Source organism: Ambystoma mexicanum, chromosome 1q (genome assembly GCF_040938575.1).
Source record: "Ambystoma mexicanum isolate Mex_15411 chromosome 1q, UKY_AmexF1_1, whole genome shotgun sequence".
Classification (NCBI taxonomy): Eukaryota; Metazoa; Chordata; class Amphibia; order Caudata; family Ambystomatidae; genus Ambystoma; species Ambystoma mexicanum.
In genome coordinates, this window is record NC_090922.1 from 845079718 (window position 1) to 845107520 (window position 27803).

Genomic DNA, 27803 nt, shown 5'->3' on the forward strand with positions numbered 1-27803 from the left:
AGAAAGGAAAAATAAACTCAAGACAAGGTCTTGACATTTTTCAATTAAAAGGCTTGGACCTCTCAATGCTCTGCAGAGGTGACCAGTGATAAATGTGTCTTGCTGAGGAAACTAAAGGTTTATTAGGGGAATGGTTAAAAAAAACTATTGAAGTTTCAAGTGAGAAAAGAGCAGGAGTTCTGGTGTTTATTATTTTACCCACCTACCTACCCTTTCCCTCCCAGGGGGTCGTGTGTGAAGCTGGAGGTGGAGGGGTTGTAGGCAGGACAATCAGCGTGGCTCTGTTGGAGTTTTCTGCAACTTCTGTGGGTGAATTTGGTTACAGAGACACAGTAGGTGCCGCAAACTAGCTGTGTTCATCCTGGCCTGGCCTGGCCTGGGCTGGATCATCGATAAGAGCCTGAGGGAAAACATGCGTTTGCAAACCTGCTGAAGGAAACAGAGGGTATGTGTAGAGCGTGAGCACAACATTAGGAAGAAACTACCCACCCATGCATTGCCTGAAGTTACAGAGCGGGTCTGCCAAGCCACCATGTTGAATCTACTTGGTTTACAGATGGCGCAGCAGCACCGTTAAGCACCGAGCCTGCAAAGAATTATTGATAGACAATAAAGACATGGTATCAATTATACGAAAAGAGGAGACACATGAGAGGGAGGTGGGCCTACAAAGTGTGAGCAATTCCAAGACCCTGAATTAGAAATGAAATAGCCTAACCATTACGCCATCATTGAGGCACGCTAATCCCCAGAGGCGGCTAGTGGTGCGGGAGTAAGGACAGCATTCCCAAGAGTTGGCATGCTACTGGCAAAAGTACATGGAGGAGAGCAGCAGGTGGCTTAGCCAAATAGCTAAAACACCAAAGCCGCTTCAGGGAGGAAAGTGAAAAAAGAGACTACCAAGGGTTTTCACTCAGAGACTGGTATGGGGCAGGAACTACTGAGAAGGAGCATCTTGAATTGGCCTTCTGGGGACCACAGCTTACATTTTTGGGGGGAGGGCACCCAACCCACTAGTGTTGGAAAACAGGAGAGAGAAGTGATGTCCCCCACTACAGCTAGATCCTGGCAATTACAGAAGACTATGACGCTGGAGAAGAGCACGCAGTGAGCTCGAGCACTCTTGACTTGCGGGGGTTTATAATGAAGGCTTGCAGTTTTATGGTATTTATTTTTCTGCCATTTCCATCTGTATTTATCCATATTATTATGTTTTGCCTTTTTTTCTGTATTTATCCACATTTATTTATGGTCATATAAAAAGAGAATTTGCAACCAGCATTTTTTCTGCATTTATTCTAATAAAAAATGTATTTATTAAAGCACACATGCAGCCATAGAGGAAAGAAATGCTAGCTCAATTATTTCCATAACACCAATTTAAAGAACCGAAATGCTCTTTTTATACAATTTTTACACTCTCCATGCTACCAATCTGCAATGCGATTGGCCTACGATGCATGATTGACATCATAAAGAACCAGACAGGAAGACCTGTTTTTCAATTTTTATAAATAATTACAGACAGAAAGCAGATTGATTTCCGTCTGGATTTATGTGTAAAAATCAGTAAAAACGGAAAACTGGAAACCTAATTTATAATACACTCTGAAAAGGATCCAGATTGGGGGAAGGGTTAAGAAAATCATACTCAAAATGCCCCCTAGATAAAGAGGGGAATTCATCAGGTCTTGACCCTGTAGGGGAGTATCATCCAGAGGGCCCCAGGACAAGAGGTTGGACATCTATGGTCTTGCCATTAGGAGAGTGTTAAAATCTGAACCACAGTCTCCATGAATTCAAGCGATCTGGGGCCATCAAGTGCCACAGTGAAGAAAGAAGCGTGCTGGGGTGCTTTCAAATTCCCTAAAACAGAGTGATCTGACTGACTACGAGGGGGCAACAGCCATGGTACCGAGTTGGTTTGGGAGCTGGACTTTGAACTCAGGATACTTTGTCCATTAGAATAAACCAGTGCACCCCGACTGATTTAACTGGGCATCCTGACACGGTTTCTCTAAGATCCATTGCACAGAGCCAAAGCCCTGTCCCAAACCTATCCCTGTAAGATCAATAAAGATGCAGAACCAGTACTTGTGTCTCACCAACACATCATTGCAGTGTAGCTAGTAAGATGGCGCCCACGGTTTATATGATTCATGTAAGAGATGTTAAAATATTTAAGACATTATTTTATTAAATAAAATGACATTCTTAATTTTTTTAAATAAGCCATTTTGTCTTTGGCTTAAAGAAAATGGGCATTCAAATAATATGTATCAAAATGCATACTGAAAGCAGCAAAATCCCTTAATGGTTGTGATTCTCAACCCTACAAACAGCTATGATTTTGGGCTTCTGGTTTTATGGCCACAGAGCATTCTGGGGACATTATATGACTCACCGTACATGACCTGTACACTCTTGACCTGTGCACTCTTGTCTGTCACAATGTATATTTTATAATTCATCCATTTTTTTACTAACTCAAACACTCTAATTTTGCTTTCTTTTCAGAATATTCTGGCGACTCCCACACGCTAGACCTGACAAGGACAAACTGCACCATATACCGCCCGTGGTTTTCCCCCTATAGCTACTTTGTGTGTACGGGAACGGAAAGCCTATTGGAGTCCTGCAGCTTCCAGGAGACGGCTGTGGATGAGGTCCGAGACGTTGCAGGGAACAGCGTGCACCCCGACGGTGCCAAGAGCATCTGCTCCGCCACTTCCTCCGCCGGAAGTGCATGCCCTCGCGGCTCCAAGCGAAAATCTGCATCGAGGCTGAGCCCCAAGGACAGCATATCTTCCCAAGACATTATCATGGCTGCCAAGTGGCTACCGTCGCAGCAGAATGGCCACAAATGTGTGGCCTGTTGCAGGATGTTCCCCACCCTGCACTCGCTGCAGACCCACATCAAAAACGGGCTGCAGGAGGGCTTCAGCTGCAAGGTGTTTTACCGGAAGCTGAAAACCTTTTGGCAGCGGGACAACAAGCAGCGGGCCATCGACGTGTCCTCAACGGATAAGAAAAATCATTGAAAAACAAGAGGTAATTCCTGTCCCAGGACCCAAAAAGCAAGATCTAGCTAAAGAAAATTATATATTTATTCATCTCTAATTTCACTGATAGCTTATTACTGCCCGAAACAAAATATAAACAGAAAGACATAATCATAGGAGCGAGAGGAAAACTATGTGATCCTAACTGTTGGAAAAAATTTAAATAAAACAAAATGGGTTCTCTTCTTCCTATTGTTCAATGACAGTGCGGCCTATTGATGCCTATTCACTCAAAATTCCCACTGACACGAAATGAACAATTGCCGCAGAGCTGAACAAAGTTCAATGCAAGGTGTTCGGCCTATGTCGGAAACATGACGTTTACATTTCCTTTTCATGGGATTGACTGTGGCAAAGGTGGTTAGGAAAATGAGGGAGACCTCATGCCGAAGAACGGTTCCTATAGGTCGGTAACTTCATTTAACCCATCATCCTTTTTTTTTTTTGCAAAGCAAATATTTTGGCTTAAATAAAAAATCATCAGAGTACATTGCTAAGTCAGAACATCAACTGATTGAGAAAGCAAAAACAAAAAGGTAATGGCTGGAAGGTTTAGAATGAATCTTAACCTCTGGCATTGCTCTGGGCAACGCTCCAGACCATCGTTCTTCACCTGCCAAGCCATTACAGAAGGGGAAAGACCACATGCAAACCAGACTTGGTCCCACCCCAAAAGTCCAGCCCTAACTGCTAGGTCACATCCCTCCTGCAAGAGACCACAAACATCCCCACACATGTTTCGGCCTTGTTGGACCTCATCAGTGAGGAATAGCTTGGGTCTCTAGGACGCAGAAGCCTGATTGAGCACAGCAGAAGCAATGACGTCATCACTCATCAGTTGTGTGACCACTGAAAGCAAACTAGACCCTAGTCTCCCGCAGCATGAGTCATAACGGGAAAATCAGATCTCAGCACCATGTTAGTTATGAGCAGAGCTGCTGCAACAATTTAGTTCTGTATTACGGCCCACCATCCCTTCCAGTTGGGCAATACTTTGTGTTTTGGTGCCATGTCTGCATTCCCAGATCCCCTGGGCAACTGCCTTAGAATTGCCTTTCTCTAGGACCAGCCTTGGTATGAGGAACACTAAACGTACATTGAAATAAACACCTAGATAGGTATCCTTTAAATATTCACAAGAGCTAGGTGCGCATATAATTAAATATTGTTTTATTTACGGGTCTTGAAGAGGATTGGCCAAAGTAATAAGGATGGAAGATGCAAACCAACCTTACTCCTGGGGTACCTGCCCCCCTTATTCCCCAGTTGCCATCCTTAGCAGTAAGGCTCCAGGGACCAATCCCTCAGGTCTTCCACCCCTCCCCCCCTTCCAGCTTGCTCTCTCTTCTGAGGGGATTGCAGCCTTTCACATGTTGCAGACTTTCCAAGGGTCCCTCGTACCTTATTAAAAAACAGTGCACTTTGTCACGGGGTGAAACCCTTTTCTACTCTAATAGAGGATGGACCCTATCCCCCCACAGTTCCCACCACAACATGATTTAAACCAGAATGTAAACTCTGTCCCCTTAATGGAAGCCTTCAGCTTAATTACATATAGGAGGGGGGATATTTGTATCCACACCGTGTATTAACATTTCCAAATAAACGGCAGCAATAAATCAACAATATTCAAAACTAAAACAACGACCAATCTCAAACTTACCCCAACTCCTTCACTTTGTCAATTTTAGTATTTCTTCATTAATACAGTTTTCCACCCTTATCTCAGCCCACATCCGGTACAGCTTCTTCCACCTAACGTTTCCCCAAGGACACTCCCACTCAAGCTGACATGTTACACAAACAGATTTAGTCATTTAGTTTTCTAAGTCTCTGAGGGCAATACAATTGACGGGGGTCTTGAGATAATCTACAATGGGTTTCCACTGTTAACAAAAAATAAGGTATGGGATGAGTTAATCGTTAAGGCGATCTGCTTCAATGCCATAACATCCCATCATTTCGGCATCCACTGACCCCACAGACGGGTGGGGAGTCCCCCTCTTCCAGTCTAGGCTAATATTAGTTTCACAGCATTTGCCAACATAGAAAGTAATTGCCATTCCCCTGAATGCATACCTTTAGGATTTACATTGGGAAGACACAGCAGCCAAACAGATGGGGCAGGAAACCCAAGAATAGATTTGGAGGCTACCAAGACCACCTTGCAAAATATTCCTAGTTTTGGGCATGATCACAGATGTTTGTAGTGTCACCCTGTCATCCACACATTGTCTCCAACATTACTCTGAATAGCCTGGGGTCCAAGAATGTGAGCCAGCCGGCATATAATACCAATTTGTAAATCCTTTTGTAATTTCCTCATCTCAGTTATGTTCTAAAATTGACCCCAGGGATGTCCCTCCAAAGTTGAAGCCAGGATTCTTCAGATAAAAACCTTTAACAGACGAGAGAAAGATACGATGATAGAGGAGGAGCAGACAATACCAATGAAAAGGATAGCGAGGGGGAGATTGTATCAGAGACAATGGACAGTGAGAGTGCGTTGATATACTACAGACAGCCAGTGAGTGGAGGAACATTAGGGAGAGAAACTCAGATTGGAGGCTCAGTCAGACGAACACTATGTGGGATGAACAAAGCTTACGAGGAAAGTTAGAGATACGCAATCAAAGAAGAGGGACATGTAAAGCGAGAACGCCTGAGAAAGAGTTGGCAGTTATAGCGCGAGGTGGCTAGGCATACGAGTATATGTCAACAGCCTGAAAGGATAGGCAGTCTGAAAGAGACTTGCAGAGTGGCGGGACAGCGCGAGAAAAACAACATCAGAAAGGAGAACCAGTTGCATGGGACTTCTCAAGAACAGGAAGTAGTTTTGAGGGACAGCATGGGAGAAGGAGGACAGTTTGAGAGACACTGTAATAGAGGAGGTGTAGTGAGAGTGTGTTGGGGATGTTGGGGTTACAATATATCTGAACAGGACACTTTTGAAAAGTTGATATACTTCCTTCAAGCCCCGATCCTCTTCACCCAGCAGGGCAAGCCTGGATCGGACAAAATATGGTGCAGGAACCCTCTTTGCAAGGAAAGATAGGCAGGAACAAAGATGGATGAGTGGGCTGGTGGAGGGGTGGCTGAACGGATGGCTGGATGAATGCTTGGACAGCCAACTATAGATTGATGGATATAGACAAAAAGACAGATAGATGAACAGGTAGAGGGCTAGAAACCCAGAATATGTCCCAAACGCAATGAAAGAATCACCCGGCTTGCATTGAACGGTTTTGTCTCCGAAAAGAGCATACACAGACCAACTTACTCTGTATTGAAGCAGACAAGCAATAGTAGAAGCTATTTAATGTAGTTTTGGTTCAGCAGACATTGCGCATAGTATCTGCTTGTATACTATTCACCAGACATGCCTTGAAGCCGCCAGCACGGGTGGACTGGGAACCAAAAGTGGCCTGAGAAATGTTTTTCAAAGTGGCCCTATTGTAAACCGTGCAAAGGTTTATGGGGTTCTCCCACAAGACAACTTTGAAAAAAGTGAACCAAATAGTGAACTTGAAAACTTATTTGACAGACTATATGGATTAAAAAGAGGTTAAACACAACAGAGGGATGTGCAGGATGAGGAGAAATGAAAGGGAGGTGGTAGGGTGCATGGGAAAGAGAGGATAAGAGGATCAGAAAAGTGGTGTGCCCACATAGAAGAGGCCCAGGGTGCAGAGGCTCACTGGGAAATCTCCAGAGTTCCCTGTAGGCCAGTCCACCACTGGCCACCAGCAAACACAGAAGCACACTGAGCCAAGAGTCTGTCCCTATGAGGACTACAATTTAGAGGCGCAGCACCCACTCCATTTCTTGATCTCAGTAAATATCAATAAGGTTATGCTTTGTAGCACTACAGTCCATTCTGTGGATGCGTGCGCCCACACTACTAAACGCATTGGGCCTCATTACAAGTTTGCTGGTCCGGTAACAGTGGTACCGGTAAGCTTGCCGGTACTGTTGTTACCGGACCGGCAAACTACGAGTACTGCTCGCGGGTGCCTTCCCGCCCGCCAAGTCAGACCATCACCCGCAAGCAGACCTCTTGCCCTATGGGGCTCAATGGGAATGGGGAGCAATCATTACCGGCGCCCGGCAAAAGGGAATTACTGGGTCCGCCGGGGCTGGAATGCCCCAGTAGATTCCCATTTCCGGGTGCTGCTAATTTCATGACTACGACAGCAGCCGTGCCGGTAATTACTGGCACGGCTACCGCCAATGTCATAATGAGGCACACTGCATAAAAGGCGATACTGCTCTCTGGTGTATAAGGAAGCACTTTTGGCATGCTGAAGGCTTTCTCCGGTGACATCTAACATCTATTCATTCAATTTTTTCTAAAAACTCCTTCCTTTAAGTGCCAGGCTATTATTGAAGTCTATTCAAAAAGGACAAGCATGCTTGTCCTTGGCACTTAAGGGGTTAATCACACAGACAGCCCTCTAATTAAAAACACTTGACAAAAGACAATTTTGTGGAATTTGTTTGTTCAGCCAGAATGCCTCTTTGTTGAAAACGCCTTTGGTGCAGTACCATATAGCCAAAGGAGAAGTGATCCTTGCAGTAACTCGCACTAAAGGAATCTCTCCATTTAGAAAGCTGCGGAGCCTTTGTAAGCATGGAGACTCCGTGCTGTCAGTAATAATGGCGCCGAAGCCCCTCACACCAGCGCCCCAAGCTGGCAGTAGTGGGGGATAGGCCACGCTGTAAAAGCAGGACTGGGGAACGGGGAGCCACCGTATGTGTTCCATGGGGGTGGGGGGCAGGAAGGAAGTGCACAGAAGGCGAGGCTGCGCTGGGCACACTGTGATGCGAAGGGAGGCTGACGGAGCAGTGAGCAAAGGAAGTATCGCTGCGCATTGCTCTTGAAAGCAGTCTGCTCCTGACAGAAATATGCCACAGCCCCTAAGTAGAAATAAAGTAAACCCTCCATTTACACAGGTGAGGAGACTCGGTGATAAACTAGAAAACATGTAATGCTTCAGTTTACACAGCTGAGAAGCCTCCTTAAAGATGGAGTGCTCTGGCTGTGAGGTATAATGGCGCGGAGACTGTGCACACCTGTACAACCTGCAGGCGGCATGGGGAAGAGGCCATGCTAGAAAGGCTTGAACGGGGAACCAGGGAGCTTCAATATTTGTTCTGCGCCATGGGAAATTCAGAGCGCGAGGGTGTGCTGGGTAGCACTGTGCTGTGAATGTAGGTAGAGAGAGCAGCAGCCAGCAAAGATGACTATGTATTGCTTCTTGACAAATAAATAGCACGATTAAAAAATCAGCTCATGATTGGCACAATCAATGTAAAAGCTCCACTCATTGGTCTAAATGATGGAAGGACACAAATAAACAAATGGTGATTTTCCCATTTCATGCAAGTAGTGTTGGCAGTTGCCATGCCAACATGATATCCTGCTTTCCAAACCCCTCTCTCGCTCTTCCCTGTAGCAATTCCTTTGTCACATCTGGTGGCACTTTGCGCCACTAAAATGGATCAAAAAAGAACATGTTTCACTTTGCGAAAGTGGGCAGTGCTCTTATTCAAACCCATAAAAAGTTATACTGTTTTCTGACACTCCATAACATTCCTAAGAGTTGTAAATCAGCTGCTCCAGCACAATTATTCTAGAGGAGCAGAGGGCACTTGTGTAAGTCTAAGTCCAATCCTGCCTTTACTTGCAAGAAACCATCTTGTCCACTGAATACAGTCTCTGGAAACATTTGTTTCAACACCGCCTTTATGTTCTAACACTGCCTTTATGTTCCAACACCGCCTTTATGTTCCAACACCGCCTTTATGGCAGAAATAGCTGAGCAAAGTTAGAAGAGAAGATTGCAGTCCTGGGAAGACCAAAGAAGTCAGGAGAGCAAATAGAGGAGAGTATTTAGAAAGCTCAACATATTCATAAGAACGTGTGGGTAGGCCACACAAAACCACATCCAATTCCATTCAATGTCCCCATTGCATGCTGCAGTGTGCTTAGATAGTGTACAACATCATATTATTTTCAACAAATAAATGAAATGCCTAATAATGCATACAACAACAAATTCCTTTCAACATCTAGATTGCATCAGAGAGGGTCCTTAAATGTTGCTTGTTTCCTTCATTCTGAGAGAATGAGATTTCTTGTACTGAACCGGGTAGAAAGGTTCAATATCTAGACTTTCCTACTCTTTACAAATCAATACAAAGTATGTTTATACTCTAATCAACAGCTCCAATCAACTTCAATCACAACTAGACACAGCTATTGAACACCATCATTCTCCTACCACAAGGCACTATGATGAAGCCCCCTGCCTGGCACTGGCAGTATCAAAGGAGGAGCACCCTTGGGCTGGTATAGAGAGAATGTCCTGGACAGGACAGCCTAGATGCACCAAGACAGCACAGAAGACAGTCATAGGATGCCAGCATATAGACTCCCTCCCAAAGAAGAGAGTGAGTAGCTCTCTCTCGCCAGATCCAAAGTAATCCAGGCGGCACTAGGACACCCACACTGGTGCCAAAACTGAAACACCTCTGCAGGTTTGTGGTACAGGCCCATGGGCACTGCTCAGTCCGCTAGCCTTCAATGGATTGTGAACCTGCCTGGACCACTCCTGGCTCGTGAACCCCAAACTGCCTCACTTACCAGGGCAGGGAAGTACAATTAGGGCCCTCAAGTAGGTCCCTATGAGCAGCAAACATGAAACACAGAACTTCCGCTATGCCTTTTAAAGGAGCAGCAACCCCCTACACCCCCAGTCAATCAGTACCAGGTGATCCCAGTGAGCCCTGCCAAACCCAGGGAATCCGAAAACAAGCCACACAGGTGAATACCCTTTCTCATAGTCCAGCCAAGGTAGGAGTGGGCACAAGTTTACATATTCTGGCTCTCAGTGCGTGCTGGAGTTTTGAGAGGGAAGACAGATGCTGTTTAGAGAGAGAGAAAGTTGTGGAACCCTAGAGGAAGGACCAGAGCTGGAGAGAGGAGGTGCGAAGATACTGGTGAGTACAAATATGAGGTTGGGGAAGAGATTGGGGACCAGAGACAGAGAGGAGAAGAGAGATTGTGGGATCAGAGGGGGAGAAGGAGCTGAAAGGAGTGTGTGAACCAGAGGACGAGAAGGTGATGGTAGAGCAGTTGGAGATTGGATGGAGAGAGAAGATTGTAGGTGCAGCATATCAAAAGGAGGAAGTTGTGATACAGGGAAGATCATAGGTGGGAATAGGAGGAGGTTTGGAGTAGAGAGGAGATTGAAGGTGAGGGATGCCAAGAAAGGGAGGTTGAGGGAAGATCAGAGGCTGAGTGTCACAAGGGGAGGATGGGAAAAGAGAGGCGATTGGAGGCAGAGCATAACAAGTGGATCAGGTTGGGAAGAGATACCATTAGAGGTGGAACACATCAAGTGGGGGAAGTTGGAAATCAACAGGTGGTCACTGGTGGAGAATACAGTGATCACTCCAAGTTTGGTGACATACATGGCCGGTAACTGCCTGCAAGCCCAAGCCTAGGGTAAGCCCAAGTGAAGGGAGAGCTTTGGTGACGCACATTGCTGTTACTCTGGTGCTAAAGAATATAAGGAGGAGGGGGAGCATGGAAAGAAAGGTGACAGAGGAGGCCACAAGTGGGAAAACGTAAAGTGTCAAGAGGAGATACATTAGATAGAGGGTTTGACAAAGAGATACTAAAGTTTGAAGTGAAAAAGGAACCTGCCAAACAGAAAGATCAGAGAAGAGGGGATGGACAGAGAGAGAGATAGAGAGAGAGAGAGAGAGGATGCAAAGAGATACCCAAGAAAGGAGATTGAGCAGAGAGAGAAGACTGTTGAGAAGGAACAGAGGGAGTAGGCTATCCAGCTAGAGCAGGAAAGTTCCAAAGGGTTTGGTTGGCCCACGCCAGGTGGTAAGAGCTGAGTGGAAAAAACAGGGACAGAGAGATTACAATAAGCTCAGACAGCGGAAGGGGCAGGTGTCATGAACCGCCGAATTCGTCCATTCTGGACTTCATGGTCCATGATGCACCACAGTATGAACTCCGTGATCCTTCCAACATGGCCGACGGTTCCGAAACACTGCACACCAGTCCTTGCGCGTTACGCTCAACTTCCTAGAAAACAGCCACGCCGAAACAGCCACGCCCCGCGGCGCCGCGGTCTCAATGCTACTGCTTAGAGTAGTTAGACGTGTGTTGTCGAATTCCGCTCTGTGCTCTTTTTGATTCCTTTGTTTTCCTCCTTCCTATTACTGGTACCCGTTCGTTCCCTTCCGTGGTTCATTCCTGGATTAATCTTGTGCTTAATCCTCTGCGCTTCGGTTCCTTCCGAGCCTGGACTCTATCTCCCTCCTGGTTCCACCTCCTGGATACTGAAAGCTTCCTAGCGGAGGGCAACCAAGAACTCACATGGGAATCCGAAGACCCGCGCCCAGGCCTATACAAGTCACGGACAGTACGAAAGAAGGAAGCCACTTCCAAGAAGGTCGCAAGTAAGGAGAAACAGGTGAGAAGGGGAGAAACTTGTGACATCAGGGAGAAAGGGAAGACCTCAGCCTAGGTCCCAATAGATGAAAGGTCCCTCCTTCGTGGCTAGACCAAATACCAGAAGATCAGCTCCACGGCAAAGCTATCACACCAGAGTCAGTGCTGGACACCCTGCTAGTGGAGAAGTTCAACCTATATGTTTTTCTTCTTGAGGCAACGCATCAGCCCATACAGGATGGGAATGGGCCTGGCTGGGGATACTAAGAGTGTGCAGGTAACTCTAAAAACCCAAGACTGAGACGTTTGGTTTGGTTTTTGGAGTTTACATTTTTGGTGCACCCATTTTTTTTACAGGGTACCAGGACCTCTGGAAAGCCTGCAATATGTGAGAGACTGCAACCCCAAGACAATTTTTGGGATCACTTTAAAACAAAAATGACCAAGGCTTTGTGCACACTTTAGGGCATAAACAATGCAAAATTTTTGTCATAGTTTTATTTTAACATGTATGTTTTTAATTTTCAAAGTTTAAAAAAAAAACTAAACAGATAATCAATAGCTTTCCATGTGAATACTTAGCTTATGAATATTTAACATAAATTGTGCATCAACATAAATATTTCAAAATGAAGCATTTCCTCATGCATTACCACACTTAGTTCAAATATTGAACACAATTAGAACCTTTCTCCTAAAGGTTGTTGTAGCTCACATTCAATGTCCAGGTTTTACTTTCTAATTAGTTGATTTCCTATTTCTTTTCAGAATAGCCCAAATCCAACTAGTTCAGAGTTCGTTCTCCAACTTCTGGCGGTATGTCTTTCTATTGTACGACGCGTTTCGGGCAATTCTTGCCCTTCATCAGGTGCAGAAATAAGTTTTTCTTAAAGACTCAATTCTGAAAATTAAATGAACAGATATTCTAATCAGTATTTTTGCTGGTCTCTTTTTGAACATTATTCACAGATGTATTTAATTCAAAAATAAGGATTTTATTCTTTTTGTCTGACCTGGAGTCCTTTTAACTCTGAAGATCTTTTCTTGTTAATAGAACGTTGTTCCTTTCCTGTTGACCTGTCAGGCGTGATCTCAATCACGTCTCTTAGATTACTTTCAACGGTGCCGGAGATTTTTCTTGCTCAATCTGCAAGTGAAAGCCATTGGAAAAGTCTTTTTAGGTGTTCTAATGATGCATCAATTTGGCGGGTTTTGTACCGGGAGCAGTCGCTACAATGATAGCGCTGTGTCCCAGTAACAAAACCCTTATTTTCCTGAGAGACTGCAACCCCCTCTGGGAGATTGGCTTCTAGAGCCTTATCCCCAAAAGAGGGCAACCCTGGAGGTAGAGACCCCAGGAGTTAAGTTGGTTTACAACCCCCATTATTATTACTTTGCCCATCATGTAGTAAACATGATGGGCAAATATAAGTATCTTGAATGCGAGTTACTATTCTTGGCAGGTTCGTATCCCACTGCCACCATGTGACAGCATGTTCACTAGAGCTCAGCTGACACCTAAATGTAACCCATTCTGCTGTCATGTTATCAAGAGATGTACATAGGAAGCCTACACACTTTTAGAACCACTGGATGCTGCTATTCAGTTGCAGGCCTAAAGCTGATGCAAGGATTTGTGTCTATTGCACCTTTTATTCTAGCAGGAAACTAGCAATGATGTGCATCTATTACAGCTTTTCGGTTTATTTGAACATAGCTAGCAAATAGATGCCAATTTACATTATGCCTAGTTAGCACATCATTGTCAGTTTACATCATAAGCAGTTATCACTTTACCTCATGCACACTTAGCATCCCACTGACAGTTTTCATTATTCCAGGTTTTATGACAAGGCCAGTGACTGGGAGGATAGCTCAGGGGCAAAGTGCTTGTTTTGGAAGGAAGACAGCACTAAGCAGCATGGGATACTGTGCTTAGTGGCTGGACTCCAACATGAAGAGCAATGTAAAAGCCCAATTTCATTTATTGTTAAGAGGGGGCAGGAATCCCTCTCAGCTGGGGATGGTAGGCCAGCTAGGGAGAAATCTAGTGCCCATCCTACCCTGGGGCGATGCTATTAGTTGAGAGACACACAAATCCTGCCCCCCCTTGTGCCAGCCTATTTCTATGCAGTCCACTTTTGTATCGTGCCATGTCCCAACAAAATGCTCGCCAGTCTTCTCTTATTTTTCCTATTGACAGTGAACATGAAACAAAAATCAACAAGAAGCATTTGAGGGAGAACATAGATCTCAGGCCACTCATCAGCCACTGTGCAGGACTCAGCCCTCAGGCGTCAACTGGCACCGGATACAGACCAGCAGAAAGAGAGGCAAACCACAGCCTGGGAAGTTGTGCAGCACAATCATGTCAATGCTGGGAACAACCCAAGTAGCACTTAACAACCCTAGACCACCTGGGACTGATACAGGGCATAACGCCTCATACAACAGCAGAACTTGCCTTTGTGGCGCATTGCATTGAGAACCCAAACCTCAACTCCAGCTGTCACCCTCCTGGTCCACCTTTGCTGATCTGCAGCAGACCCGTGTCTTCAGGGAGTGGTCTGTACATAGTTCCCTCTTTGTAATTTTGGCCACATGCAGTGCTGGGTGGGTAAGAGAGGGCCAGATTGCCCAGGGACAGAGGGTCAACCCCAAAAAGGGGTGGGGTATATAGAGGGGCTGCAGGAAGGGTGGGTTATTTCGGTGAGGTCAGTGCAGGAGGAGGTGGACGATCAAAGGACCAGCAGGAGGGAAGTAGGAGCAGCAGAGTGTGGAGCCGATTTCTGGAGAATGTGAGGTATTGGCTAGTGAGTGAAAGTGGTACTGCAGTGTGGATGTGCATTGTAAGGATGCAGAAGAAGGAGACTGATACACAGGTGGCATAGTGGTTGCTATAAACTTTTATTGTTTAAGAAAATAGAGAGAAAACCTGACTTTTACCTAACTGTAAGAGGGGTTTCCCTCCCTCACCTAAAATACTAGTAGCTCTGTCAGAATGTCTGTGTAAATCAATAGTCCACTGTCCTGTATAAAAAAGAAACTACTTCTGTCCCTTACAGTTGACTGGGAGTAGAAGTTTGTTCCCAAGTATTGGCATCTTCCGGGGGGAATGGCTGCCTTCCCCAGGTCAACACACAAAAGGCAAAGTTGAAAACAGTTCTCCTGGGAAGACACACTGCCTATTTTCTAACACAATCGGGGGGAATGACTGCTTTCCTCTGGTCTTGGTCCAGGAGAATCACTTCCTTCTCCTGGTATCTTTTCACTTGTGAGGACAGTTCCAGGTCACCAGGGTGAAGGATTCCCTTCCCCTGGCCCACGTCTCATGTAGCTTCAAATATACAGGGCCTCATTATGAGTTAGGCAGAAAATTTGAGGCAAATCCTCCAAAAAATAGCTCTGAGAAATTACTGCCTGATTACAAGTGGCGGTGGCGGTGTAATTCCCCATTTCTTTTGGGTGCATTGGATGCAATGGGGCTTTTTTGGTGGAATTACTGCATCAGCATTACCGCTGCAGTAATTCCACCAATTCTGCCGATTTTTCAGTGTTGAGTGGGAAGATTTACCCTCCAGGGTTTTGCTGGAGGTAAATCCTCCACTCACAACACAAACTCAGTTACCGCCAATTTTACCACTTACTGCCTAACTCGTAATGAGGATGACAGTTCTCACATGTTAGAAGGGTCCCCTGACCCAGGCTTCTTCTCTTCTGTGATTGGACTCACTTGGTATCTCTCTTTACCAAGCACTGCGACGAGGAAGATGACTTGTGCTTCTTGTTCGGTTGGGCCCACTTGGCTCGCCCTCCTGCCAAGTATGAGCCTGAGGAAGATTCCTCGCTTCCTGGTTTGGGTCCCAGACCCTTGTGTTCGGAATCCACCTGCTCGGAAGACTGGTCCCGCTTCTACGGGTCCTGTTATTGCAGCCACACTGGACTTGACGATATCTGGCGGCAATCGGGAGGTTTTCTGAATAAACGTACGGAATAGATACGCTGCTCTCAAGCCCTTACAAGATGCCCACCTTGTAGGCTTAGACTCCCATTCCAACATAGCAGATCACGTAGGTGACGTCTAAATGTTCGGGACATCTAGTCAGCAGAGTTCAAAAGGGGAGAATAAACAAACCACTACATCTTGCAAATGCGTTCTCCAATGCCGCCAGACCTGTCCTTCATTTAGGTAATTAGCATGTATGTTCTTTCATGAAATTCTGTTTATTAATGACTGGTAAGCAGAATTGACCGCTTTATAACGAATTCCGTTTCTCGCGCGTCAATTGTGAGACATCTCAACCTTCATCTGGTTCTCTGTGGAGGAACATAGACTAGCCAGGGGTATGAAGGGTGGTTAGAGCAACAGTCCAGAGTCTTCAGGTAATCAATCACCTTACAGTGGAGCACGGGGGTATTCTGTCTCCAGACTTACTGCTACTTATTCTTCATTATATTGTGTATTCCCCTGTACATGTTAATGATGACTGAGGTGTCTGAGGTGTCCAAAGTATCCCACCAAGAAGTGCATCTCATAAGTTGCTTCTATGTTGGGTTTAAGGGTCCCTTCCCTGTAAAATTTCCTGGGGAGTGCCCTCTTCTTCTCAAAAGGAAGTTGGCACATCTTCGTGACTCCCAGGAGGACTTTGTATCTCGTCTTCATCGTTCAAGACATGACAGATTGCACGACCTTGGGAACTTGTCTGAATCATGGAGGATGTAGTGAAAGAACTAGCAGGTATGCTACAACAATTAGAGATAGAAATCACAACTTCTAGACAAGAAAATGCTTTACTGTTTCAAACTATGACAGTGCTACAAGACCGGGTCGAGTCTTGGGCAACCAAACCTCTGGGTATAGGAAACCTGTGGTGAATCAGGTGAGGGGTTCCTGCAAGACATTCCAGCCCATCATTAACATGTCCAGATAATCGTACAGTACTAACCACAGCTACCCTACATCCTCCGGCTGTTGGCCCAATATACCTTCCCCTCCATGCCCACTAAGCATAGTGGGGACCCTCGAGAATTTAGGGCTTTTCAGACTCAATGTAGAATTCATTTCTTAAATAGGCCTACCCTTTATTCTTCAGATCCAGCTAACATTGCATTTATACTCCTCAACTTAGAGAAAACCGCCTTGGCATTGGCAGCTGTATATGTTGACACTAATGATAGCATACTTCAGGATTACACAGCTTTTTTTGGGCCTTTTCTGACATGCTTGATAAGTAATATGTCCCCCATACCGTGCAAAATGAACTGGTAGAGATAAGACAAGGGAACAAAGATCTACTCTCTTATATTACCAAATTCCGAAACCTTGCAGCATAGACTTTATGGGCAGAAGACGTACAGCTTAGCCCCTTATGTTGAGGATTAAGGGATGATCTCAACAACGCTATGAGCCAAGTAGTAGCGTCCCCTGAAGGGTTTGGCGAATACGTTTCTTGAGTCGTATGGATAGATCAATGTATGGGGGAGCATAACGGAGGGAAGTTAACTTTTGATAATAGTAGATACATACCCAGACAGGATCTTGAGTTAAAAACCTCTGTTCTTTCAGACCCTGAACCCATGCAATTGGGTAGCATACCAGGCCTATTACTCCCGAAGAAAGAGAAAGGAGAAGGAAATTGAACATATGATTCTATTTAATTTAATTTATGGGCATACCGTCTATTAGTGTAAACATAGACCTACAGGGAGGTAAGGAAATGAAACCGCTCATTAGAGAGAAGAAATAATCTACTGAGCCTTAATACCATCGTCCCCCATATCTTTGACATGTTATTGCCCATGCATTCTCCCAAACTGTTCATTACCGTTGATCGAAGTTCCCACGGTTATTTCTAGAAAGGGATTTCAGCCTTAGTAGATAGCGAAGCTACAGGTAATTTTATCGATCTAACCTTTGCTCAACAACAACAGATCATGCTATTACCCAAAGAGGTTCCTGAACCTATAATTTCTGTTGATGGGTCAAACCTTGTATCCGGTCTCATTTCTCCTAAAACAATCCAACTTGCTGTGTCTTTTAGACAGGTTCATCAAGAAATGTTATGTTTTTATGCCATAGCGCCTCCTAACTACCAAGTCATCCTAGGAATCCCATCGCTTGAACATCACAATCCTTGCATCAACTGGACTACCATAGAATTGAATCTAACTTCATCTTTCTGTCAGGAACATTGTTACAAGAATAGAGTGAATCTAGACCAAGAGACAGTTTCTCAGCCTACTGACCTTCTCAGATCAGTACCATTAGTCTCACCGACATACCTATTAAATACCACACCTTCCAAACGGTTTTCCCCCTCACCGACTCTATGATTGTCAGATAGAAATGATACCTGGGGCTAGTATCCCTTATGGTAGAACTTATGCCCTATCCAAAAAAGAGAACCTAATACTAAAGACTTACATTGATGAAAACCGCAAGAAAGGATTTATACATCAGTCTATGTCACCAGCAGGGGCCCTTATTTTCTTTCTCCCAAAAAAGGGAGAAACACAATGAAGACTGTCATTCCGAGTGTGGCAGTAGGGGGTTAACGGCATCGGTAAAGGTGCCAGAGCCGCCAATCCCTTACCGCCACATTACGAATTCTGCTCGGAGACCCGCTAAGGCTGCCTGGGGGCTCAAATGGGAATGGGGGTGGGTTCCTTTAATGAGGAATTACCAGGACCTCCAAGGTCGGAATGGCCCGGTAATTCCTTATTCAAGGAACCCAGACCCGGTATCCGGTATGGGGGTAGCCATGCCGCGAATAGTGGCATGGTTACCGCCATACTCTGAATGATCCCCCATGTGTAGGATTACAGACAGTTAAATGCCATTAGATTAAAGACCAGGTACCCCTTGCGTTTAACACAGTTTTTGTTGGATCAGGCCAAAAATTGCAGTGTGTACATGAAGCTCGACTTAAAGGGAGCTTATAACCTTGTTTGAATATTTTCAGGAGACGAATGGAAGATGGCTTTCAGTCCACAATTTGACCATTACGAATACCTCATAATGCCTTTCGGGTTATGTAACGATCCTGCTGCCTTCCAACATTTTTTAAATGACATCTTCAGAGATATCTTGGATTTATTTGTAGTCACCTATCTAGATGATATCTTGATTTACTCTCACACTATCAAAGAACATGTACAACACGTTAGTGAAATATTGAACCGGCTCCAAAAACATTGACTCTACGCCAAGATCTCCAAGTGTCTATTCCACCAATCACAAATCTCGTATTTGGGATATATCCTCTCTCCGCAAGGCATAGAGATGGACCCTGCAAAAATTGATGCCAACTTTACTTGACCCATTCCTAGAGGGGTGAAAGACTTACAGAGGTTCCTAGGCTTTGCCAATTTTTATAATCACCGTTTCATTCCTAAGTACTCCAAGATCTCTATTGCCCCTAACCCATCTGTTAAAGCAAACCATACCATTTATCTGGAACCAGAGCACCCAAGAAGCTTTCTCCGAATCGCAAGGAATATTTACCTCTGCTCCTATATTGAGACTCCCTGATTCTAGTCTGCCTTTTGGCATGGAAGCAGACACATCAAATCATGCCTTATAGGCCCTGTTGCTCCAAAAGACCCAGACACTGGTCTGAGACATCCAAAAATTTATCATTCAAGGACTATCTCTCAAGCAGAACAGAATTACAACATCTTTGTGAAATAACTCCTTGATATAAAAGATGCCTTTATTACCTGGAGACATCTATTGGAAGGGGCCCAACATCCCAGTATAGTCATTACCGACCATAGAAACCTTGAATACTTGAAGACAGCTATGGCTACTAATCAAAGACAGAATCTTTGGATTCATTTCTTTTCTTGTTTTGATGTTATAGTTGCATACAAACCTGGCAATACCAATACCAAAGCAGACGCCCTCTCTAGACGTCAACCTAATGAACACGAAAACATAATAGGCATTCCTTTTGTTCCACAAGATAAGGTGTTAATGATCACTACATGGCCTAGTCCCATCTGGGAAAAAGAACTGAAAAAAGCTTATTATACACCTAGTCAAACAGAAATTCTTGGCAGCTCAGCCTTCTCATAGCCAGACGCAAGGCTTATGTTTCCGAGGGAAACACCTATGGTTGCCAACAAGGGACTATCATATCACTTTGGCCTTACTAAAACCCTCAAGAACCTAGAAAAACATGTGTGGTGGGAAACCATGAGGCGAGATGTAAGGGACTACCTGCAAGGATGTAGTATATGTGCACATTCAAAATCCTCTAGAACATCTCTGGTGGGACTGTTAAGACCTCTGCCACTTCCAGAACATCCTTGGCATACTTATTCGATGGACTTCATAAATGATCTACCTTGGAGAGATGGATGTACAGTTATCTGGACAGTTGTAGATTAATTTACGAAGCTAGGACATTTCATCGCTTTACCTCAAGTCCCTACAGCCTCTCAATTGGCAAAAGAGTTTATCCAACACATACAAACATCACAGACTACCCAGAAATATTGTTTCTGATAGAGGGCCACAATTTGTCTCAGTCTTTTGGAAATCTTAGCCAAAACCCTACGTCTTTCCTTACGTTTTACCTCAGCATATCACCAGACTTTGGGCCACTATCTAGGATGCTATACCACTGAACAGGATGACAGCTGGGTTTCACTCTTAACATTGGCCAAATTTGCATTCAATAACGCTTTTCACACCTCCCTACAAGAGACACCCTTTCATGTATCATATGGAATACATCCCGTTTCTATGCCTGTAATCACTAACTCAGCTAATTCTATTCTAGCAGTTCAAGATCTAGTGAACCAGTTACAGACAGGACAGAACAAAGATCTACAACACTTCACACAAACACAAAAAGAAGCCAAGAAATATGTGGATAGGAAAAGGACACAACTCAGGCGGTCAGGAAATAACGGTGGCGGTAAACCCGCCACCACCGTTGTTTCCGGACCGCCTGATCCCGACTCCTGCAGGCGGGAGGGGATGTTCCCACCAGGTCTGAGCTGGCGGGTTTAACACCGCCCGCTTGCAGGCGGCCGAGGAAACACCGGCAGCATTACGAGATGCTGCCGGGGTTTCCATGATCCCCATTCCCATCGAGTCCCGTAGGACTCGATGGGAATGGGGATTAACACCATTCCGCCTCCGTGATTCCCGGAAAACCGGGGTTGTAATGCCCCGGTAATTTCGGGAATCACAGAGGCGGAATGGTAATACGAGTCCGGCGGTAACCAGGCGGTTTTACCGCCGCGGTTACCGCCAGACTCGTAATGAGACCCCTAGTCTCTTGTATGTTAAGAATTATATGGTCGGGTTATCAACCCACAAACAAACCACGCTATATCGGGTCCTTCCTCATAGAGAAACTCATTAATCATGTGGTTTTGCAATGTACTCTCCCTCCAACATATAAGAGACACTGAGCGTTCCACATATCATTATTGAAACCAGTCAGTAATTCTGAGTCTGTTCCTGAAAGGATACTTTCAGAAGTGGACTGGAAGGGATATGGCCTGAAAGAGAGATCTTGGGTTCCAGCCAGAGAACATCCATGCCCCAAGACCATTTCATAAAAACTACCCAGGCAAACCAGGTTGATATTCTCTGCCTTCCCGCGAGGGAAGCCCTAGGAGGGGGCGTACTGTTAGAAATCCTCCTGCTCAGAATAAACAGGCTCTGGTTCTCTCGGGCCGGTTATGGCAGCCTCGTTGGACTCCCCGATATCTGTCTGCCCTCGCAAGGTTTTCTGAATAAACCTACCGCATTGATACTCCATTCTCAAGCCCTTTCAAGATGGTCACCTAGCAGGGTTCTGTTCGCCTTCCAACATGGCTGATCACATTAGGCGATGTCCACATGTCCGGGACGTCTAGTCAGCAGAGTACAAAAGGGAAGAAGAAACAAACTACAGTGACTTGAAAATGTGATCTCTGATGCCCCCAGACCTGTCTTTCGTTTAGGTAATTAACATTCATGTTCTTTCATGAAACTTTGTTTATTAAAGTCCGGTAAGCGGAATTGACCTACCGCTTGATAACCAATTTTTTTCTCTTATGTCGATCGTGAGACATATCATCCTTCATCTGGTTTTCTGTGGAGGAACAGACACTAGACAGGAGTACTAAGGGTTGTTAGAGCACCAGTCAAGAGTTTTCAGGTAACGACCTTACAGCGGGGCACTGGGGTATTTTGTCTCCAGTCTCACTGTTACTTATTCTCTATATATTGTTTATTCCTCTTTAGAGCTCCTGCGTGAGGTGCCCCAAGTATGTGGAGTGGTCTCTTGTTCTCAAAAGGAGTTGGCACATCTTCATGACTCCCATGGGATCATCGCATCTCATCTAAATCCTTCGGGACTTGACACCTTGTTGACTTCTCGCTCTTTGGCTCAGCTCTTTCGGCTCACACTCTCGCCAAGTACTGATACAAGGAAGATGCCTTGCTCCTTGATGTGCGTCCCGTACCCCTGTGTTTATCACTCTCTGGTTCAGCTCACTTGGTTTACTCTCACGCCAAGTAGTGATACGAGGAACATGCCTCTTCTTGATGTGGGTCCCTGACCCATGCATCTCTCACTCTCTGGTGGTCAGTGGTTTTCGTTAGGCCACTGGGCCGAGGAAGTGTTCCTCTGATGCAGACCACTTTGCAGTCTGCCCTACGTCCCAACCAGGCCTCATGAACTTCCTCGTACCTGCCATAGAGATTGGGTAGATCTCCAGTACTTCCTGGGATCGGGCATCCATGCAGCAGCACCAGCGTTCCGTCTCCCTTGGTTCGTCAGCTGCTCGGGTCTTCGGTCTGCTTCTCATGGCCTCACCACCACACAGTTCTTCAGGGCTGGCGGGGAGGTTGCTTCCTGCTCCGCATCTTCGGGACATAAGTCTGCTCGCCTACTTCCGCCGCTCTGCCTGGTTCTTCTCTGGAAGCAATTTGAAACTCCCGTGTTCACTGTGGGCTGAAGACATCAAGTCCTTCATCAGTTTACTTTTTGTTATGCAGGCTCCATCCTGGTGCAATACCCACACCTGCATTAGTGGCCGTCATGTCAGTTCTTATTCTTCCTATGGGCCTCTTCGTCCCAGTACTTTTGGTTAGGTTGACCTTGCAGATGTTACATAAGTACATGGGTTTACTCTCTAAATGGGAGTCTGTGTTGGACTGTAGAGGTGTATAGGGCATGGGCAGAAGGTGGGTATACCATGTTCTCCCGAGATGTGCTCCCTTGTCCCCAGAGGAGAGGTCTCTTCCCATGAGATCCTCCCACTGAGTACCACTCCCAGGGGCACTATCGGGTAGCGGCCTCACCACCCTGGCCTTGTGGGAAGGGGCTCCCACTTGAGGAGAAGTGACAAAATCTGGGGATTCATCACAGCATGCTAGTGTGGTGAGGAGAATTAGTCTAAGGAGTGACTGTGAAGGGCATGGTATGGAGTGAAGGGAGAGTGCATGTGTAGTAGTGCGAAGGAGGGAGTGGTAGTCTGGAGGAAGGAGTGGTATTGTGGAGGAGGGAGTGGTAGTGGGGAGGAGAGGGTGGTAGTGTGGAGGAGTGATAGGTGAGTAGGAGAGGTTAGTGACATCAGAAGGTAGGTAGTAACATAGAGGGGTGGAAGAGAGTGAACGGTGTCAGGGGGGCCGGAAGTGGAGGAGAAGAGTGGGAGAGGAAAGAGTGAGTATAAATGGAAGAGGCTGAATCAGACAGGGTATCTGCAAGGCACAATTCCATTCTCCCTTTTAAACCACTGCCAACTGCTTAGAGTAGGGAATGTTAGGAAGTTCCTGAGGAATTTTAGAGAAATAAGGCAAATAGCCTTTTGGTTAATATTGCAGATCATTTAGGGATAAGCTACTGAGGGAGAAAATTGAAATATTGTAACCGTGGCCACAGGATGCCTGGGCTAGGGATGAATGTCTTGGAGATGAGTGAGAGAGACAACCCTAGGATCCATAAGAAGTGCAGTAAAAAACATTGATTGGTAATGTGGAGTGGTTTTTGTGCCATCTGTACCAGTTTGCACATATTTCTAGTGCACCCACTAAGCACATCATTGCTGTTTAAATTACGCCACCTTTAAACACAGTTTTCTGTTCCAGTTAGGCCTACATCCGTTAGGCTGGTTTCCATTATGTCCACTTAAATAATAATTGTCAAATTCTACATTGACCTTTCCTAGCAGGTTTTATCCTCTGTTGTTGATGGTGGAAAGAAGGGAAACCAATGCTCCCTATGCGTTGGTGATCTGCAGCCTTTACAAGCAACTACTAGTTTATTAAATGCTCAAGGAAGGGACAGGGACACTTCTGGAAATTGTATACATTGCGAAGGCATCATGGAGAAGGACACAGACAACCAATTCAAAATAACCAAGTTTATTAACTTAACTTAAAGGTCAGGATGGAAAAAGGCCTAATTTGCCCTATACTAAGGTGGGATTTCCCTACCTAAATAAAACTAAGGAAAGACTGAGTCAAAGAGTTCAATTTAGGAATCTGTCTGTGTCCAAAACCTATGCTTGCCCTCACAACTAATCTATACAATGTGTAGGCATGTTAACAACCAAAAAGGAAACAGTGTTCAACACAAAGTCCTGTGCTTCTTCCAGCTCACAGTTTTCTTTCAGCTCCCTTCCCCAAGTATAAAACTGTTCAACAAAGTAAAGTCTCAAAATGTCCTTTCTGAGACGAAATGCAATAGTCTCTTCAGGTCTAAGGGTTTCCCCCCTCAATTTAGACTCTGGTGTCCCTTCCCCAAGTTCCAAATCACACATTTTAAATGATCTTGAAATGAAAGGCTTCTAGTCAGGACTCAGGTTTCCCTTCCCAAAGTTCCAAGTGCCACAATTCCAAAAGAAACAAAATGTCCTTGTTGTCTATAGTTTAGTTGGATTTTGTTTTCACGTGTACAGTTCAGATAATTGTGTAGCTTTCCTTCAGGTGGAACATTTCACTTTAAATCAGGCTTCAGTATCCTTTGTTTGCCTGTTCTTTTCACATCCTTTTATATTGCAGCTGACAGTGATTGGTTTATAATTATATTCTTTTTAGCACATTAATATGTGATGATTTGTATTCATTTAGACTTTCTTTCCTCCTTTAGGTTTCACTTGCTTAATTCTGTTTAGTAGCAAAGTTTTAGTTCTGAGTAACAGCAAAGTCTTAAGTCAATTCGGCGTTCAATAATTAGACTTCTTGCTTATGGTTTTGTTTTCCATTCATATGGAGGTCAATAATGGTTTGTTTCACTTCAAATGCATGGTGCAATGTGCGGAGACCTTCGAAAACGCGTTTCTTTCTACACGCGACCACTCCGATGCAGTATTTCATTTTTGCATAAATGTTGGTAAGCCAGAGAATCTTCCAATCGGGACACTTGCTCCCCGCTTCCCTCCAGCCCTCTGGCCACTCGCTATGGGCTCTCCTCCTTCTCCGTCCACTGAAGCTAGAAACTTGGGGTCATCTTCAACTCCTCTCTCTCCTTTACTCTTCGCGTCTTGGACCTTGCCAAGAAGGCCCACCTTCAACATCACCTACTCAGAGGTATTCTCCCTTTCCTCACCTTCCCCCAGAAGCTCAATGTCTCTAGAGCCATGGTCTTCTCCAGGCTGGATTACTGCAACAGCCTCTTCCTTAACCTGCCCCTTTCCTCCCTTCACCCCCTTCAACTGATCCAGAATAGGGCTGCAAGACTTATCCTTGGCCTCGAGCCAAGGGACTGTATCCCTACAACTCTAAAATCTCTCCACCGTCTCCCGGTGGTTGCAAGAATCATATTCAAGACCTGCTGCATCACCCACAAGGCTTTCTGGGGCCAGGGACCATGTTATCTTCAGCTTTCTCTTGCTAAATACTCTCCTTCTAGATCCCTTCGATCTTCTAGCTCCAACTCTCTGCTGATCAAACATTTCTCCACGCAGAGAGCTGGGGACAGATCACTTTCCTAGGCTGGCTCCCTCCACTGGAACAGCCTCCCTCCCTCTCTCCGTCTGGAACCGGACCACCTCAAGTTCGGCAAACAACTCAAGACCTTTCTTTCCGCAACCTCCTTCCCTCTCTCCTTCCCATGTTAATCCCCCCACTGCCACTGAGACTCGCGGCCTGGTCCCTCCTGCATCCTACAGGATCCAGGCCATCTGCCTAGTTGCCACCAGCACCACACCCTGCACTGCCTGCTGGGCCCACACCTGACTGCCAGATGGCAGACATCTGCCACCTTGGATCACCCCTGCCCTTGCAGTTACCTCCCGATCGGCAGACTTTCCCATCCTCATGGGACATCTCTGCCCTTGCACTTACCTGTTGCCTCCCCCACAGGCACCCCTGGCACTTCCCTCAGCCCCAGGTACCTGATAGCACTTATCCCCCACTCACCCTGCTCTCTCACCCCCTCCCCTCCCCTCTTCCACATCCACCCTCCCTTTCTTTTCACTGCACTTGCACATTCTGAATGTCACAAGGCCTAGTAGGACTGCTTCTTGTTTTATTATTTATTAATTGTCATTGTTATATTTTCTCCATTGCTCCCTTCCCATTTGCCTTGTGGAGCTTTGAAACACTGTTCTGTTGTATAAGCTCCTTATAAATATCCAATAAATAACTTTGTTGCACTCTAATTAGTCAGGGGTTCAGAGACTTTCGAAAACGTGTTCTTTGTCACACACGTGTATTTCCCTTTGTTGTATTGTTAACAGGTGTAGTTGTTCATTTCCATTTAATTGAGCACTGTTCGGACACCTTCGAGAACTTGTTTCATGCTACACGCAACCACTCTGATATAATGTATTTCAGGAAACGCTTCAGTTCCTACACGCGCATCAGGATTCTCAGGCATTACAAACTCACTGGTCACTCTGAATGCTTGTGCTGCAGCGCTTCAACTTTCCTATTCTGCTCCAGGAAGTCCGCACTCCCACGCCATGCATTCTGGTCCTCTGCTGCCTGCACCGACCTCCTTGTCCTGGTCCTGCTTCTGCCGATTCCCTCCGCCACTGGGTCGGGCTCCATTTATACATCTGCCACCCCTTGATAGGCTGCAAGTGTGGATGATTATTCAGCCCTACCTGGCTCTCATTAATGGGACATGCCTGACCTTTACTATCAGCAGGCATCTTCCTCTTCCCAGTTCTAGAGTGGTAAAAGAGCATAGTCTTCATTGCTCTTATTTGTGTCTTCCTCGTCCCAGTACTGCCAGGTGTCCATTTTTGAGAAATGAGGGAAACTGGCTTACTATTGCCCATAAAGGTTGGGGAAGGGTTGGGTTGGTTGTTATTAGGAAAAAGGGGATACCATGTCTTGCCCAAGGGCACCCCCTCCCAGTTCCCAAGGATCCTCCATCCAGCTGACCCTCCCTCGCTTCTGTGCCCCCAGGGTCGTGATCCAACAGCAATAGCCTTTCCCAGGACACCTGCACAGAGGATCCAATGCATTCAGGAGTGAGAATACCCTCCAGTTTCTCACAAAATATATGACATATCTTGTGAAGTAACAAGATAAAATAGAAATAATAATTTTTAAAAACTTTGAGTGAACAGGGTACGTTCAATAGTCCCATTGCTTTTCAATCAAGGTTTTTATTGTATTCTCACGAAGCGCATGCACTGGAACATCACGTTGCCAGAAAAAAGTGTTCATAGCAGCAGCCCTAACACTCATGAAAATCCTTTCACTGCATCAGAATAGGACCAGCGTGAATCTGGTCATTTTGCCAGCTCCACAATCAGTAATGCAAGCCAGACGTTTAATAATTCAGTTGTCAGTCCACACCATGACATGTTTATGTGTCGTGGTACGTTATGTCATGACATATCACGTTAGTATATGCTATGTCATGATATGTCAAGGTCAAATCAAGATACAGCTCCTACTTTGTCATTCCCAGCGAGCTCCGAGTTCGGCATCCACAGTTGGGTTGACCTCACGTGTGAGCTTCAACTGGGCATTCATAGTAGTGTTGACATTACGTGTGAGCTTCCAGTTGGATATTCTCTGTGAGCTCCCAGTTTACACAATTCCGGTATAGTGAAAAATCCCAACGGTCATTGACAGCAAGCTGCTGTTCGTGCAATCCTGCGCGCGCTGCTGAAGCTGAGAAGGCAATGCATCTCTCTGGGCCCCACCTAGTGGCTTAGTTACTAAACCAAAAAAGCAGTGGTTATTAGAGATTGCACAAGTTTCAACATGCTAAAGATGTAAATAGTAACTATGACACCATCTGTGCATTCCATGGTCAGAAGGTGGAAGCCGACCAGTTTCTCTCTCTCCGGGGCCTGGA

General features: G+C 45.5%; 2 protein-coding genes across 5 annotated transcripts in view; one reads left to right on the forward strand and one right to left on the reverse strand.

The window, feature by feature from the left end:
• The window catches only part of LOC138537868 (spermatogenesis-associated protein 46-like), an 88805-nt gene extending 85558 nt beyond the window's left edge, over positions 1-3247 (forward strand). For all 3 annotated transcript variants that reach the window (XM_069641487.1, XM_069641484.1, XM_069641485.1), the window contains one exon: positions 2518-3247. In XM_069641487.1, coding sequence (XP_069497588.1) covers positions 2518-3041 — 524 coding nt within the window. In that variant the 3' untranslated portion in view covers positions 3042-3247. The remainder of the gene's footprint in view (positions 1-2517) is intronic.
• Positions 1-27803, reverse strand: part of NOS1AP (nitric oxide synthase 1 adaptor protein) — a 1516567-nt gene that overhangs the window by 131418 nt on the left and 1357346 nt on the right. The window lies entirely within an intron of this gene.